The sequence below is a fragment of the Neovison vison genome, chromosome 11 (assembly GCF_020171115.1).
Source record: "Neovison vison isolate M4711 chromosome 11, ASM_NN_V1, whole genome shotgun sequence".
NCBI classification, from domain to species: domain Eukaryota; kingdom Metazoa; phylum Chordata; class Mammalia; order Carnivora; family Mustelidae; genus Neogale; species Neogale vison.
The window spans coordinates 66,955,974-66,974,818 of NC_058101.1; the positions used below are offsets into that span (position 1 = coordinate 66,955,974).

At 40.1% G+C, this 18,845-nt stretch overlaps 1 protein-coding gene across 1 annotated transcript in view; it reads right to left on the reverse strand.

Moving 5' to 3' along the window:
- GRK4 (G protein-coupled receptor kinase 4) overlaps window positions 1–18,845 on the reverse strand; it is a 97,038-nt gene that overhangs the window by 68,317 nt on the left and 9,876 nt on the right. The window contains exon 2 of the mRNA XM_044267888.1: window positions 5,057–5,152. Coding sequence (XP_044123823.1) covers window positions 5,057–5,108 — 52 coding nt within the window. The 5' untranslated portion in view covers window positions 5,109–5,152. The remainder of the gene's footprint in view (window positions 1–5,056; window positions 5,153–18,845) is intronic.

Genomic DNA, 18,845 nt, shown 5'->3' on the forward strand with positions numbered 1-18,845 from the left:
ATGACATTAACAGAATCTTAGAGCAATGACAGCAACATCATGGGACCTATACGAAGTAGTATAATCAGGGAATTTTAAAAATGTTTCTCTGAATCAGTCTTTAAAAATCTGACATTTAGGGGCAACTAGATAGCCCAGTGGGTTAAGTCTCTGCCTTCGGCTCAGGTCAGGATCTCAGGATCCTGGGATCCAGCCCCATGTCGGGCTCTCTGCTCAGCAGGGAGCCTGCTTCCCTCTCTCTCCTCCTGCTGCTCTGCCTTCTTGTGATCTCTCTCTCTGTCAAATAAATAAATAAAATTTAAAAAATAAAATAAAATAAAAATCTGACATTTAAATAATCACAAAAACTCCAAATCTCTTGCTTTTTTACCTTATCTGCCTCACAATTCTATTAATGATTTCACTTTTCTATGCAGTAGATTTCTTATATTACTAAAATTAAATACTATAAACCAGAAAAATGTGTCACAAAATACATCTCAGAAGCAGCAGACAGCCTCCTTCTGTCTTCCCATCAGAGGCCCTGGTCCTGAAGGAACCAGAAGACCCAGCTTCTTCTTTTGACTCCTCAGAGACTACCCAGTGAACCATCTACTGTTACAGCCATGAGTGAGCAGAATGGGGGGAGAGAGAGAGAGGCCCTGCCCCACAGGGAATTTGGGCCACGGGGAGGCTGGAGCCCTGCCACAGTGGACAGGGAGAAGGAGCACAGAGGCCGTCCGGGCCTGGAATGCACAGTTCACCAGAGTCCAAGTCCATTCCTGAGAGGCACTCTCCTGATGGGCCGAGTTGGAAGGGGGACCAGCTAGTCAAGAGACTGCTGTTTCTAAATGCACCAAATTCCAAGACAAGAATGAGCCATTTACCAGAAGCTTTCTCTCTTGTTTTCAAAGTGATTCTCCTTTAGAAAGGACACTGACTCAGAGTTTTATAGCTCATGGATTTTCTAGCATCCACAAATTTAGGACAATTAGAGGATAAAAATCAGAAAAACCCAAAATATTCTTACTACCAGACTAGATCAAATGTACATGTAAACTAGTAAAATAAAGATCTGCTTACGAAGTAGAGGGTAGCTGAGTGGGAACGTTCTTTCATTAGGGGGAAGTCTGCTTGTACATCTGCCTGACATAACTCCAGCTGAGGTCACCAATTTATTCATTCCTTCATTCATTCAACAAAACTGTGGCTGAGCACTAGAGATGGAAACAAAGACTCTGACCTTGGGAACAAAACCAGAGGCTGCACAACCTTTCTGCTGCATACCTACCTGCCTGGATCCATCCTAGTCTGCTGGTCTCTTGACCCCTCCACTTCCCAGACTGCATACAGACCCATCTGCCTGCTCCTCCTTGGTGTGCTTCACCTGAGCCACACGGGGATGTGAGGGCTCTTTCCCCGTCCTCTTGTCTCTAGGAAGAGCTTATCCACTCCCAGTCATGTGATGCCGAGACACCAGGGGACACGGATATCTCCCAGATTGCACATATAGCCCAGACTCCTCTGATCTCTAAACATGAATGCACAGATTGTATCCAACATAGCCCCTCACCCTGTGAACCTGATCTCGGTGGGTGATCAGACCTGGGAGTCATCCTTAGGACCCCGTCCTTCCTACTTCTACATAAATCAGCCAGATCCCACTTCTTAGAGATCTCTCATAGTCATCAGGCTCCATGGCCTCCAGCTGACACTAAGCTTCCATCACTCCCGCCAGCAGTAGCAACAACATCTCCTTTGGCCTTCCCGCTCCCCTCTCTGCACTCTCAATCAGTCCTCACGCTGAAACCCCAGATGCCCTTCAAAAACGTGCGTCCACTTACATCATCCCTCTGATGGAAATCTGACAGATCGACTTTCCACTAAGACAAATGCCCTTACCAGGCCCACAAGCCCTGCCTCCCTCCCTTCCTCTCATGCAGTGCCACTGTCCCTTCTTTGTTTCCACTCCAGGAAGACTGGCCTTTTTCATATCCCTGGAAATTATCATGCTCTGTCCCACTTTGGGATCCTGTACTTACCCAGGTCTGCACCTTTTCCTTCAAAGGGCTTCCTGCAGTTTGTAATGAAGTTTATTTCTGCAATTCTTTATTTTATAACTATCTCTGCCAAGAGGGCAAAGGTCACATCTGTTTCTTAGCCACTGTATTGGTAGGGCCATACCCAGTGCTAGGTACACAGAAACAAATAAACGATGACATTTAAAACTTAACTGAGGGTGCTGTACACCTTAAACTTATACAACGTTAAATGTAAATTACATATCTCAATGCAAATAAACTAATTTTAAAAAGAGCATGAACTGGGGGAAAAAGTTAACTAATGGGACATTTAATAAAATTTACTTCATTCTATGCACTAAAACTTACCCCCAAAGAATAAGAAACATACTGAGGTAATTAATATGCAAATAGACATGAAAATGTTTCTATAACCCTATGAATATGTTCAATAGCATAAATAGTCCCAAAGTAAATTTTATATCTTAACTACAATGCAAATGTCAAATAATGGAAGCAACCTCCATTCTAATCACTTGGTGCTATATGCAGAAAATACTATTAACACTATGGATCAAATATCAGTTGGCTCAAAGAAGTGCAGCCAATAACAAATAAAAAAGGTGTTTGACATCATTAGTCATAGGTGAAGTGCCAATCACACTCACAAGGATGGCTATAATGAAAATAAGTGTCGGCAAGGATGTGGAGAACCTGGAACTCTCATATATTTCTGGTGGGAATGTAAAATATGCAGCTACTTTGGAAAACAACTTGCCAGTTCCTCAAAAAGTAAAGCCTAGAGTTACCATCTGTAGCAGGCTGAATAATGGCCCTCCCAATGTACCAGGTCCTAATCCCTATAAATATGACCTTACTTTTAAAAAAGAGCCTTTGTTGGGACACCTAGGTGGCTCAGTGGGTTAAGCCTCTGCCTGTGGCTGAGGTCATGATCTCAGGGTCCTGGGATTGAGCCCCATATCATCAGGCTCTCTGCTCTTGGGGAGCCTGCTTTTCTCTCTCTCTCTCTCTCTCTCTGCCTATTTGTGATCTCTCTGTCAAATAAATAAATAAATAAAATTAAAAAGAGTCTTTGCAAATATGATGAAGTCAAGAATCTCGAGATGGCAGACTCTCCTGGATTACCTGGGTAGGCCCTAGATAGAAACACATGTTTTCTCACAAGTGTCTACAAATAAACCCTCACCTTTACAGTCAGGGGACTTTTTATAAAGGCACGAAGAGAGTTCAATGGTGAAAAAATAGTCATTTCAATGAACGGTTCTGGAACTGGATATCCAATGCAAGAGAATGAAACTGAATCCCTACCTCACGCCATATACAAAAATTAACTCCACCTGGATCAAACATCTAAATGTGAGAGCTAAAACTATAAAACTCTCAGAAGAAAGTATAGGTGTAAATCTTTGTGATTTTGGATTAACTAGTGGTTTTTTAGATATGACACCAAAAGCACAGCAAAAAAAGAAAAAAATAGATCAACTGGACTTCATCAAAATAAAAACTTGTGTTCCTAAAAGAAATCATCAAGAAAGCAAAAGAAAACACAGAATGGGAGAAAATATTTGAAAAGCAACTGTCTGATAAGAGTCTAGTAACTAGAATATATAAAGAACATTTACATTTCAACAAAGACAAGGCAAACAATCCAATTAAAAAATGGGCAAAGGTGGTGCCTAGACATCTTAGTCAGTTAAGCTAGCATCTGACTCTTGATCTCAGGGTCATGAGTTCAAGCTCCACATTGGGCTCCACACTGGGCACAGAGCCTACTTTAAAAAATGAACAAGGATTTGAACAGATATTTCTCCAAAGAAGATATACAAATGGCCAATAAATACATGAAAAGATATTCAGTATCATTAGTCATTGGGAAATACAGATCAAAACACAATGAGATATGAGTGTTTGGCTGGCTCAGTCAGAGATCAAATGACTCTTGATCTCAGGGCTGTGAGTTCAGGCCCCATGCAGGGTGTAAAGATTACCTAAATAAATAAAACTTAAAAAAATTAATTAAAGAAAAAAAGAAAAGAAAAACCCACAATGAGAAACCAATTCACACCCACTCAGATTGCTATAATAAAAACAAAATGGAAAATAAAAAGTCATGTCCTCTCTGAGGAGGAAACTGGAACCCTCATACAGTGTTTGTGGGAACATAAAATGGTATAGCCATACTGGAAAACAGTTTATCAGTGCCATACAAAGTTAACATAGAATTATCATATTATCCAGCAATTCCAATTCTGGGTATATACACAAAAGAAATGAAAGCAGGGACTCAAACATTTGTGCAATGTTCCTAGCCCCATTACTCACAATAGACAAATGGTAGAAACAACCCATTCGACAGATGAATGGATACACAAAGTGTACTGCATATATACAATATCCAAATCAATGCCACTGAACTTTGTATTTGAAAATGGTTAAAATGAGGAACAGCCTGGGTGGCACAGTTGGTCAAGCAACTGACTCTTGGTTTCAACTCAGGCCATGATCACAGGGTCATGAGATCAAGCCCCACGTGGGCTCCATGCTCTTTGGGGTGACTGCTTATCTCCCTCTCCCTTTGCCCCTCCCCACCACATGTGCACACTCTCATTCTCTCTTTCTCTCATAAATAAAATCTTTTAAAAATGGTTAAAATGGTAATTTTTATGTATACCCTACCACAAAGAAAACACGTGTACAGGAATGTTTCTAGCAGCATTATTCATAATAGACAAAAAAATTTAAACAACTCATCGATCTACTGACGAATGGATAAATAAGTGATAGATGCATATGGTGAAATGTTGTTTGCCAAGAAAAAAAGGAATTAAATATTGATTCAGACTACAGCATGGATGAAACTAGAAAATTGTATGTTTACTTCTAGATGATTAGTGGGGTCAAGGGCAGAGAAACATTTACTATATTACTCTTTTGTTCCATATAGAACAATGAGTACATATTACTCCTTAAAAGAATAACATCTAACAAATGGTACAATGCCAGGCATGATCTCCAGGCTGGCACCGCTTACTCACCAATGAAATGTCTAAGCTCGCTGCACTGGCTGACAGGGGGCAGCTTCAGCATTTCCCTCCATTTTTTACTACGACCACTTTTTTTGCCATATCCTCCTGAATTTGGGGGAAAAAAAAGTATTTTTTTAAATGATCAGAAATATCCAACTATAACAACTATTTCCACTAATGTATTCCGTTTGAGTAGTTTGGTCCCTATGGTGGGTGAAAATACAAGCTTATAATAATTTGTCTTACCTAGAAGGCAGCTTGACAAGTATAAAAATCCCCAGCAAAGCAGTCACTGGCTTTATGATTTATAAACCATGTGACCCTGATCTTCTATAACTGACTCTGCGAAGCCTAAGCTTCCAAATTTGTGAGTTGGACCTAACACAACATATCACACATGGTTGCATCCCTACTAAGGAGCAAATGCCTGCAAAGGACCAAAAATATAATGGTAAAAAGGACAACATTGCTCCCCTCCATTCTAGTGAGAGAGAGTTGTGTTTTTTGGTGTTTGTTTTTTTTTTTTAAGAGCAGGTAATGATAAGTGTAAAAAAAAATTAGCCAATCATACAGTACTAAATGATATGCAACAAAATCAAGCATGGCAAAGATGAAGGGTGCTATTAGGGATAAGGTGAGATTAGAGAAAGCCTCCCAAGAGGGTCACACTTGAACAGAGACCTGATGGGGGTGAGGGAATGAGCCTCGGGAAAATCTAGAAGCGAGAAGAGAATGGCGGAAAAAGCTATTAGGTGATATTTGAGCAGATGGAGGCTGCACTGCAGTAAGCATGGCATACAGTAGAGAAATACTGAATCACTATATTGTACACCTGAAACTAATGTGATATTGTGAGTCAACTATACTCAAAGAAAAGAAAATGTTTAATGAAGTAAAATAGAATTTTCAAAAGGTAATAGTTTAGAAAGATATTTTTTTAAAGATTTTATTTATTTATTTATTTATCTCAGAGAGAGAGAGAGAGAAAGGGAACACAAGCAGGGGTATGGGAGAGGGAGAAGCAGCCTTCCCACTGAGCAGGGAGCCTAACACCGGGCTTGATCCCAGGACTCCAGGATCATGACCTGAGCCAAAGGCAGACACTTAACCAACTGAGCCACCCAGGTGCCCCTAGAAAGATCTTTTTTAAAAAGGCCCTTTGAACAAAACTCAAGAGAAGTTAGAACCTTCAATTTTAAGCATTCTGAGGAGTTGAAATTTTATTAAATTTTGTCCAAGAGAAAACATTATAGTTTTGGCCAGTAACAGAAAGGCTCCAGGGCTATCGGAAAGAATAGAAAAATCAAGAGGAAAGCCACATTTGGGAAGTGGTTTCTGGGAGCTTCGTATATATTGACTCATTGACTCATCCTTCCCCCATGATAAAAATACTACCACTATTCCCTTTTCTCAGATAAGGGACCAAAGCAAAGAGGTAAAATCACTTGCCCAACATCATGCAACTAGTGAGAAGTGTGGGTCTGCACCAGGAATCTGCTTAACCATTACTGCTATTAAGAAGCAAAATGGTGTAAACAAAGCCTTTTTTAAAAGTACACAAACATTTATAAAGTAAATTATTTGGCATAAACACATTTAGAAATTAAGCTGGGATTTGAGCCCAGATAATCACACTGGCCAAGCGAGGACATTACCTTTGTCATAACAGCTGTTTTTCTATCAATTAACAGGACCACCAAGGTAAATGCATAGAAAGAACTGGAATCTGGTCTACAAATTCTGCTGGATATTAAGGGGTTTGGGGGTTGGTTTTCTGCTACGAATACCATAATTAATTTTATAACATATTCTCTATTTCTGTAACATATTATACACCACCCCTACTCCTAGACCCACCAGAAACAATCACAATCATAAATTTAGTGCCTTTATAAGTGTGTGTGTGTGTGTATGTGTGTGTAGCCTTGAAAAATATACTGCTTTAGAGCAAGATTCTTAACCTGGCATTCACGGGCAGGTATCAGGGAATCCTGGAATTTGGACAGAAAAAAAATCACCTTTGGCTTAACTAACTTCTAACCAAAATTCATCATGTCTTTCAGCCGTAAGTGTAGGCAAGAGCATTAAAATATCAGTAGTATCTTTGACTTCATCACCAAGAGCATTCAGATTTCCCTCTCACATTATAGCTGCTAGAGAGAACTTAAAATATTTATGTTCACACTCCCTTGAAATGATCACAGAGGTGCCAGACCAGCTGTCAGACTGTCTAGAAGTGTTGAGGTGATGGAGCCAAGCAACTGCTAGGCAGCTTTGTGCCTGGTAGTTAATTGTTCAGACCCCAAATAGCCAGGTCCTATGTTCTCACATCAATGGTCCAGCTATGTATTTTACTCTCTGTGACTCCCTACAACTGATGGATACATAGAAGCAGGGGGGTTAGTCAAAGGCCAGCCCACAGCTGGCCCAAAGCCCCATTCAAACGAGCCATGATGGCCTTCACACTGATGGCTCTTTAAAGGATGACACTTAACTTGCCTGTGTATTTACTGCCTTGCTACCTAGTGCTCTGAGAACCAAGCACTTTCATAACACAAACCTGTTTCAATATAGTTGACTTCTTTCACAATCATATGTATTTTTATTCACGTTAAGAACCCCTACTCTAGAAGCTGTTAGTAAGAATGGTGTGCTACTGGGGCACGTGGTGGGCTCAGTTGGTTAAGAGTCTGCCTTTGGCTCAGGTCACGATCCCGGAGTCCTGAGTCATGAGCACCACATCAGGCTCCCTGCTCAGAGGGGAGTTTGCTCCTCCCTCTACCCTTCACCTGACTTGTGCTCGCTCTCAAATAAATAAATAAAATCTTAAAAAAAAAAAGGTGTGCTACTGCGTACAATTCGATTTTTTCCACACAGCTCAGTCCATTTTGACGCAGATTGTTCACTATTCCAGCCAGGCTCTCTTCTGTTCCTCTCTCTTCCCCACCCTCAGCCTCATGTTTCATGGCCCAAAACACTCCTCCTCAGCAAAGCTAGATCCCTCATTTCCTCAGGTCTTTGCTCCTGGTCACCCCACAAGCTTTCATGTCCTACCCCATGCCTAACCCTTAGTACCCCCTTTTCTGCTTTATTCTCTCTTCTTGGCCCTTATCACTGTCCACCATACAATCTATTTAACGGATCCTGTTGAGGACCTGTCTCCCCACGAGATTAGAAACTCCTTGAAGAGAGGGGTTTATCTGTGTTATTCACAGCTGTAAACCTGATAGCTAGATGAGCAGCTGGTGTAAAACACTCAATAACTATTTGGTGAATGAGTGAATGGATAAATTTGTTTTAATACTATATAGTAATCTACTATATAAATATTCTATTTGTCTACTTCATACTGATGGTCATTTAATGGTTTTGGTTTCCAATATTAGACATGTGTTATAGCAAACATTCTTGCAAATGTCTCCTTTACCACCATTTCTGGAGAGTAAATGTTTAAAAGAGTTCTTGACCTGGGTGTGTTTTTTTTTCAACATTAATGGATACCATTCACCTGTTCTCCAAAATGGTTGTAATTTACGATTACTTAAAATAAAGCATACATACTGGGTGTGATACCCTTGATAGGATCCACTCTGAGTTACTTTGTAGAATCAAAAAGGGGACACCTCTTCCTTCAGTTTAGAACAACTTTAGTTAGTCAGAAGAGCTCCACGAATAGCAGAGGCTGAGACTAAGCCAAATAAACTTAGTTCATTTGCCTCTTAAAGTCAGGACATTATGCTAAGTGAAATAAGCCAGTCATTGAAAAGTCCCACACTGTTAAGATTCCACTTATATGAGGTATTAGGAGTCAAATCATAAGAGAGAGAAGCAGAATGGTGGCTGCCTGGGACTGGAGAGAGGAGAGATGGGGGGCGGTTTATTAATTGGGATAGAGTTTCAGTTGGGGAAGATGAAAAGAGTTTTGGAGGTGAATGATGGTGATGTTTGCACAACAGTAAAAATTTACTTAATACCACTGTGCACTTAAAAATGGTTAAATACATTTATAACAACAAAAAGTTTTGGGAAAAAAAAGAGAGTTCCTCAAACAACATAAAGTCATTTTGTTGTTTAAGTGCTAAAAAGATATCACCCAAATGTCCACTTTATATTCAACCAGAAGTGAAAACAGATATGCAAACACAAGTCTTTTTTTTTTTTTTTTGGAGATATTTATTTATTTATTAGGAGAGCGTGGTTGGGGGAGGCGCAGAAGGAGAGGGAGAGAGAGAGAATCTCAAGAGAGAATCACTCCCTGCTAAGCACAGAGCCCTATGTAGGGCTCTATTCCATGACCGTGAGATCATGACCTGAGCCAAAATCAAGAGTCTGATGCCCAACCAGCTGAGCCACCCAGGTACCCAGCAAACACAACAATCTTCACAAGGGTGTTAGTCAATGTGACCACTCATCCTGTAGAACACTCTCTCAGCACACAAAGCAGCATTTATCCAGAATCATTGTACTGGAACAGTTTATCTAGGTCCCAGCTTGCTCCTTAAGTAGACCCACGGCTATTTTTCTTCCTCACTACAGCTAATGTCAGCAGTTAACTGATATGATCAAAGCAAAAGAGGGAAAAACTGCTAGTGGGCCTCTCAGTTCTTTCTCATCCCATGATAAAATCACAGGGCTTTTTTTTGTATTTCACCAAACAGAAAAATGAAAAAGGAGGATGGGAGAGAAGATAACAGACTTCCTTATAAGTACCTTATTTGGTCAAGTATATTTTCATTAATACTTCCAAAGAAAGGCTATTGCAATGCAAAAGTAGGATGCACAATCTTAAAGGATGATCTGCTAATTACATAGATTCGTTTTGTTTTGTTTTGTTTAAGATTTGCTCTTATTTAAAATCCAGTACATTGTTTTCACTACTCCCATTTAACTATGTCAATGAAAACTTTGCCTTCGTAACTTCTGTCCAGAAGAAACGTAGTTCCAACAGATACTCTGCTCTTTCATGCCCTGTTTTGCTTCCATACTCTTAACTTCATTGTCCTCTGTGGCTTTACTCACATTCAAGTCTCTTCATCTTGTTGTCTCACTGACAGCCCATTTCCCTCATGTCTCCCAAGAGTGGTCTTTTTCCAAGCATGTCTCTAAAATGCCTGGGAAGAGGAAGGACAGGATTATCAAAGACACAGCCTCAGTACTCCTGATGCAGAAGAGGCAGCAAGGTGGACAGGCTTCCCCCAAGGAAGGTCACAGGCCAGGGCAGCAGGTGCTGCAGAGCCTTGGCCAGGACTCAAGGCTTGGTTTGGCCTCTGGCCCCCAAGCCAGAGTACAAGGCGATGATAGGTCACTTCTCAGATCCACAGACTGGCAGGGAAGCAGCATACCCTACCGGGCTAGGTTCTCTCTGTTGCATAAGAAAGGCTGATCACAGGATATCTATCCAGTGACTAAATCAGAGCAAAGCTGTAAACAAAAACAGAGCTAGCATCTCCTACAATATTTTCTTAGGAAAGTTCCCTAATTCCGACTTTTCCTGAGTCACATTGGCTCACCAATTTATATGAGCTCAAGTTAATGAAATTTTAGTGTACTTGATTTATCTGAAAGTCTTCAGAAGAAAAATAGTGTTTCAGAAAAACACTGCATTGTATCCGTCCAGCACAACCTTTCAGGTTATCAGATTCTAGCCTTCCTTGTCTTGACCTATTGTACAGCTTTCTGTAAACTGTGGGTGACAGGCACACATGCAAACTGTTTGTCTGGTAGTTCCCATGGACTTCTCTTCCCTCTAGAAAAATCAGTTTGCCCAGATTTGCAATTCAATTCCTTTCATCACATAAATATGAGCTTTTTTACTTCATCTGAACTGTTTATAACATGTGCCTGGTTCCCTATATAAGTAAAAACAAAACACATGTTCATTTTTTTTTTAATAATCTTACAACTTCCTGAGTTTAGTTAACTTTTTTAAAAATTTTAGTTATTTGTTTGACAGACAGATTACAAGTAGGCACAGAGGCAGGCAGAGAGAGAGAGAGGAGGAAGCAGGCTCTCTGCTGAGCAGGGAGCCCGATGCAGGGCTCTATCCCAGGACCCTGGGACCATGACCTGAGCTGAAGTTAGAGGCTTTAACCCACTGAGCTACCCAGGTGCCCCACACATGTTCATTTTAATGTGATCTGTATGAGCCTAATTTACCTTTCTCTGGCAATTACCTTTTAAGATGCCTTACTCCTAGTCAAGCCCCGTCTGTGAGACCTGTAATGATGTCACCTCTTTCATTTCTGATAATATTGTGTCTTCTTTTTTCTTAGTCTGGCTAGGGCTTACAGATTTTACTAACCATTTCAAAGAATCAGGCTTTTCATTTTATTGATTTCCCACCTTTAGTTTCACAGATTTCTACTCTAAACTGAGGCATCTTGGGTGGCTCAGTTAGTTAAGTGTCTGTCTTTGGCTCAGGTCATGATCCCGGATCCTGGGATCAAGCTCCATGTCAGGCTCCCTGCTCAGTGAGGAGTCTGCTTCTCCCTCTCCCTCTGTCTCTCCCCACCACTGATGCTTGCTCTCTCTCTCTCTCTCAAACAAACAAAAAACCAAAATCTTTTTTAGAGGTATGTTTAATCTCCAAGTATTTGGGAGATTTTCCAGCTCTTTCTGGTTTATGGTTTCTATTTTAATTCCACTGCGGTCTGAGAGCAGACATTATATGATTTCTATTCTTTTAAAACTGTCACAGCATGTCTTATAGCCCAGAATGTGGACTATCATAGAGAATGTTCCAATGTGACCTTGAGAATAATGTGTAGTGTATTCATCAATCTCTCCTTGCAGTTCTATCAGTTTTTGACTCACATATTCTGCCTATATGTTGTTAGGCACATACACTTTAAGGACTGCTACATCTTCTTGGAGAATTGACCCTTTTGTCATTATGTAATACCCCTCTTGATCCTTGTTTACTTTCTTAGCTCTGAAGTTTAAACTGTGTGAAATTAACATAGGTACACCTACTGCCTTTGATTAATGGCAGCATGGAATACCTTTCTCCATCCCTTTACTTTTAATCTATGTGAATTTTTATATTTAAAGTGAGTTTCCTATAGACAACATGTACTTGGGTCTTACTTTTCTATCCACTCTGACAATCTCTCTCTCTTGACTGATGCACTTAAGACCATTGATGTTTAAAGTGATTACTGATATGCAATACAGGCATACCTCAGAGACACTGTGGGTTTCATTCCACACTACTGCAATAAAGCAAATGTCACAATTAAGCAATACAAATGAATTTTGGCTTCCCATTGCATATAAAAGTTATGTTTACACTAAGCTGTACTCTGTTAACCATGCAATAGCGGTATGCCTAAAACACAATGTATATGCCTTAATTAAAAAAAAATTTTATTGCTAAAAATGCTAACCATCATCTGAGCTTTCAGTAAGTCATAATCAACAATCACACATCACTCTAACAATAATTTAAAAGTTTGGAATACTGTAAGAATTACCAAAATGTGACAGAGACATAAAGAGAAAAAATGCTGTTGGAAAAAAATGGCACCAAAAGACTTGACACATGGTAGCCACAAATTTTGAATTTGTAGAAAGTGTAGTATTGGTAAAATACAATAAAACAAGGTATATCTGTAGTTGGATTAATATCTACCATATTTTTACAACTACTTGTTGCCCTTATCTTGTTCTTACTGTTGTTTTCCTTTTTTTTTTTTTTTTTGCCATTTGTGTTTTAAATCATTTTATAGGATTCTATTCTCACATTTTCCTTAGCATATCAATTCTACTTCCTTTTAAACTGTTTATCTTTTTAAGGATTTTATTTGAGAGAATGAGAGAGAAAAAGAGAAAGCATGATTAGGGGGAGAGGGAAGAGAAGCAGACTCTCCACTGAGCATCCTGAGAACCCTTCGCAGGGCTCAATCCTAGGACTCTGGGATCACGACCCCAGCCAAAGGCAGATGTCCAACCAACTGAGTCACTCAGGCTCCCCTAAACTATTTTTGGTGGCAACATACATTTACAACTAATCCAAGTTCCCTTTCAAAGAAAATTATACCACTTCATAGGTAGTAGGAGTACCTTATAAATAAAAAAATATTCCTAATTCCCCTCTTATCCCTTGTACCACTGCGGACATAAAGAGACATTCATTTCATTTATACATAGTATATCCTTTTTATATATGTGTCTCTATGTGTAAATGTGTTATTTTTTATCTAACAGCTAATAGATTAAGAAAAACAAGTCTTCATTTTACCATCACATATTCATTCTCTGATGCTCTTCCTTTCTTTATGTAGATCAAAGTTTCTGAATATATAATTTTCTTTCTCTATGAACAATTTTTTTTAGTTTCTTGCAAGGCAGATCTACTAGCAACAAATTCCCTCAGTTTTGGTTTGTCTGAGAAAGTCTTCATTTCTTCTCTTTTGGAGGTAATTTCATAGGATACAGAATTCTAGGTTGGTGGGGTTTTTTCCCAATACTTTAAATGTTTCACTTCCATCTTCTTCCTTGCATGGGTTCTGAGAAGAAATCAGATATAATTCTTACCTCTGTTCCTGTATAGGCAAAGTGTTTTTATCTGTGGCTTCTTTTAAGACTTTTTATCTTTGACTTCCTAAAGTTTGAAGATGATATTCCTAAGTGTCATTTTTTAAGATTTTATTTGCGAGAGAGCAAGTGCATGGTGCGCACATGCATATGCATGAGTTGGGGGGAGACGCAGAGGGAGAGGGAAAAGCAGGCTCCTCACCAAGCAAGGAGCCCAATGCAGGGCTTCATCTCAGGACCCCAGGATCATGACCTGAGGTGAAGGCAGATGCTTAACTGCCTAAGCCACCCAGATGTTCCTCCTGGGAATCATTCTTTTGACATTTATCCTGTTTCATATTTCCTGAGCTTCATCTGTGGCTTGATGTCTAACATTAATTGGAGTAAAGTCTCAGTCATTATTACTTCCAATATTTCATCTGTTCCTTTCTTTCTTTCTGCTCCTCTGGCATTCCCATTACACGTGTATTACGCCTTTTATGGTTGTGCCAGTTTTTGGATATTCTGTTGTGATTTTTTCAGTCTTTTTTTCTCCTTGCTTTCCAGTTTTAGATATTCTGTCATATTCTCAAGCTCAGAGATTCTTTCCTCAGCCCTGTCCAGTCAGTTTATGAGGCCATAAAAGGGATTCATTTGTTTTTTTGTTTGTTTGTTTGTTTGTTTTGGTTCTTCTCACCCCTAGCATTTCTTTTGATTCTTCTTTAGAATTACCATCTCTCTCTTTAACATTATCCATCTGTGTTTTGCATGTTTTCTAACTTTTTCCATTAAAGCCCTGAGGATACTAATCACAGTTTTTAAAAATTCCTGGCCTGATAATTCCAGTTTTTAAAAATTCCTAGCCTGATAATTCCAACATTCCAACATTCCTCCTTTTACTCTGAGGCCATGGTGAGGGTTTGGAGAGGGCTGATACCTCGACTTTAATTTTAATAGGATCATTCTGGCTGGTGTGTTGAGAAGAGACTGTAGGGTCAGAAAGGCAGAAGCTGAGACCAAGTATCAGCCAATTGTGGTCTTCCTAACGAGAGGGGTTAATGGCTTGAGCTATGCTGAAGGCGGTGAGAGGTTAAGATTCTTTGCATTTTGAAGGAAGATCTAAAAATATTTGCCCAAGGATTGGATGTGGGATATAAGGAATTAAAAGTCAACTTTAAAATTTTTGGCCTGAGTATTAACTGAGATGCAAAAAGAAAAAATAGGGGCAGGTTGAGTGTTAATAGTTAGTTTTGACTGAGTGTGTGTACGTTTGTGCATTCATGCATGCACGCAGATGGTTTTCAAGTAGCAATGTTAAGTGGGCAAGTGGAGAATGAGCAGCAGTTCAATGAAAAGGTCCAGTCTGCAGATCTCAATTTGAGAGACAGCAGCCTGCTCCAAAACATGTTACTGGATAAGATCATAAGGGAGTGAGACTCCACGGACTGAGCCTTGGGAGGATTTCAATATGAAGAGGTCTAGCAAATGAGAGGCAACCAGTCAAGCAGTCTAAGGACAAGCACTGAAACAGCAGAAAACCTTGGAGGGTGCTGGTCTAGAAGGACATACTGACTGAGACCCTATGATGAGCTATGTCATGCGCAGCCCACAGGTGTAGTAGGATGAGGACTAAGAACTGACTCTGGTGATCTTGACAAGGGTGGCTTTCATGAAGTGGAAGCGGCGAGAGCTCAGAACCCAGACATAATTCACTCAAAACTTACTTGTTTAAAGAGTAAATGACACAAACGCAATACTGCACACACACCATGTACCTCCAAACACAGGGCCTCACCCACATTTCACTAAACACAACAGTGCACGCACACATCCCATGAACCACGTGGGTGAGCTATCAATACAAAAGGCTCCCTTCTCCCTAGACAAGATTCCCTAGCTTGATCTGAAGATCACAAGGTGAAGGAGAGACAGAAGAATGGGAACTGCTCCACTGGGGTCTCGGTCACCTTGGACTGCTATGACAAAATACCATAGTCTGGGTGACCTAACAACAAACACTTATTTGTCGGAGTTCTGGAGGCTGGAAATTCCTAGACCAGGGTGTCAGCAGATTCGGTGACTGGTGAGGGCCCTTCCTGGTTTGTAGATGGCTATCTTCTCATTATGTACTCATGGGCATTATGTACTCACGGGCCTTTCCCTGATACATGCACTTGAACAGAGAGATCGGTGCCTCTCCTTCTTTTTATAGGGTCATTAATCCCATCATAGGGGTCCACCCTTACGACCTAATGTAACCATAATTACCTTTCAAAGGCCCTACCTCCAAATACCATCACACTGGTAATTAGAGCTTCAATAATTAAACAGGGAGAGGACACAAACTACACGTCATAGCAGCAGGCTTGGTGGGGGGGCAACATGCTACTGAGCCAGAGAAGCCACCCTGCCCCTCAGTAAGCAGTCCTTGATTCCAAAATTCTCCACCAACACATCACACCAAAGTCCAGCTCCAATTTTCTGAGCTGTCCCATCCAGGTGCAGTCAGCCTCAAGATGAGCTGGGTGGTGCTCGCCATACCATTTCAAGACAGGAGGACCAGAAGGGAAGAAATCAGGCAAGAAAAGGAAGAGCACACACATTTAGTCATAGGACCATACCCAATATCAACTGTGGCTGGCAAGGCCCAGGCTACTTACATATAAGACCCTCCACTGTCCTAAAGCCTGAGGGGGGCAAAAACAAGAGGCACAGTCCACTAGCGTAGTATATTGTGTCCCAAAAAGTACAGACGGATGTGGGGTCAAAGCTTTTTAAGTCCCAAAAGTGTGAAGGTCCCCCTCTATAGGCTGTCTTCATCTATTTTAAAGGTATAGGTTGAATTAGCACCTCCTCAAAAAAGATGTTTGAGAGTCCTAACCTTCAGCTAATCCCCACCCTTCAGAATATGATCGTATTTGGAGACAGGATCTTTATAATACAAAGATAATCAAGTTGAATGAAATCATTCGCGGGGCACCTGGGTGGCTCAGTGGGTTGAGCCGCTGCCTTTGGCTCGGGTCATGATCTCGGGGTGCTGGGATCGAGTCCCGCATCGGGCTCTCTGCTCAGCGGGGAGCCTGCTTCCCTCTCTCTCTCTCTGCCTGCCTCTCTGCCTACTTGTGATCTCTCTCCGTCAAATAAATAAATAAAATCTTAAAAAAAAAAAATGAAATCATTCGGGTAGGTCCTAACCCAACATGATTACTGTCCTTAAAAAGGGGGACATCTAGGAGCACTAGGTGGCTCCACTGGTTACGTGTCTCACTTGATTTTGGCTCCAGTCATGATCCCAGGGTTCTGGGATCAAGCTCCACACTGGGCTCCCTGTGGGGAGCCTGCTTCTCCCTCTCCCTCTGCCTGCTGCTCTGCCTACTTGTGCTATCTCTCTGTCAAATAAAATATTTTTAAAAATTAAATAAATAGAAGAATGAGATTATTAGACTGGAGAAACTATCAAAATCCAGCTACATGTTATTTACGAGACACACCCAAAGCATAATAAAAACACACCAAAAGGCAGGGTGAGGGAAAACGGCAAAAATTAGTGCACGCGTATACACACACACACACACACACACACACACACACACAGAGGCAGGTATAATAATAGGCATGTCCAGGGGCGCCTGGGTGGCTCAGTGGGTTAAAGCCTCTGCCTTCAGCTCAGGTCATGATCCCAGGGTCCTGGGATCCAGCCCTGCATCAGGCTCTCTGCTCAGCAGGGAGCCTGCTTCCCTTCCTCTCTCTCTCTCTCTTCTCTGCCTGCCTCTCTGCCTACTTGTGTTCTCTGTCATAAATAAAGAAATAAAATAAAATCTTAAAAAAAATAGGCATGTCCAATGAAAATACAACTTAAGGAAAACTGAAATGCACTGGTGGGGACAGAGATGCACCTTACATAAATAATTAAAAAAACAATAACCCAACAAGAAGATAACTGAAATCAGTAACTAGTAAATACTTAACAGTGTCTTGGAAATAAAAATCAACCAAATCAGGGAAAATGAATTTAAATATCCACTGCCTTAGTGGGAGATTTCATCAAGACTTTATCATAAACTGATTATCAAACAGACAAAAAAAACAATAAAAATGGAGTCTATTTATATAGTAACAATAGTAAGCTTAAGCTAAAAGACGATCGTACAGGGTCTTACCCAGCAAAAAAACCCACATATTCTTCCTAAGAACAGATAAACATTTATAAAAATTGACCAAGTACCAGCTTACAAAGTATATTTCAAAGAATACCAAAATACTGATATTATGAAGACCATATCCTCTGGTCATCTATCATTAAATCACCGATAAAAAGGATCATTTAAAAAGGTGCCATGAATTTGTAATTTCTTAAAAATCACAGTCAAATAATCAAGGCTTAACAAAGAAATCACAATCAGAATCATTAAACATAACTGAGATGAAAAAAACCACATGAAGAAACTTGTGGGTTGCTGTTAACACAATACTTAAAAGTCAGAGTCTTAAATTTATTTATTTTAAAACAAGAAAGTTTAAAAAGTATGCGTTAAGCAGTCAACTTGAGTAGCTAGAGGCAAATCAAAATAAAGAATACAATACAAGCAGAAATTAATAAAACAGAAGACAAACATAATTGAGAGCAGCATATGAAACCAAACTCTGGTTCATTGAAGTGATTAACAAAAATCTTTTGCCAGCCTAACAAAAATAAAAGACCCACACAAATAATATTCTAAATTAAAAAGATCACAGTTGCAGTTGTAAAAATAGAAAGTGTTACAAATAACATTAACGCCAAATAAATTTGGAAGCGTAGGTGAAAAGAATTTTTTCAGAAAACCCAAGTTACCAAACCTAACTCAAGAAGAAACGGAAGGTCACAGTAAGTATTAAAGAAACTAAACTGATAATAAAAAGAACCACCCCTATCCCTGCTTCCAAGTCAGGAGGGTGGGGGAGGGCCAGGGGAGACTCCAAACTCGGGCAGTTTTGTGGGCCAGGTTTACCAAATCTTTCAGGAACAGAGAGGCCCTATCTTATAAAATGTTTTTCCTTAAAGAAGTACTTTCAACAGACACAATTTTCACAATAATTGCACCAAGCTTAATAGTATCACTCAATGAAATGTTGCAAATGTATATACACCCGCATAATTACCGGCTGGATCAATCAATACACATTTAAAAAAATTTTTAAAAAATAGATTTTATTTATTTATTTGAGAGACAGAGAGGGCACAGAGGGAGAGTGAGAGGGAACAGCAGACTGCTGCTGAGCAGAAAGCCCAACTGGGGCTCCA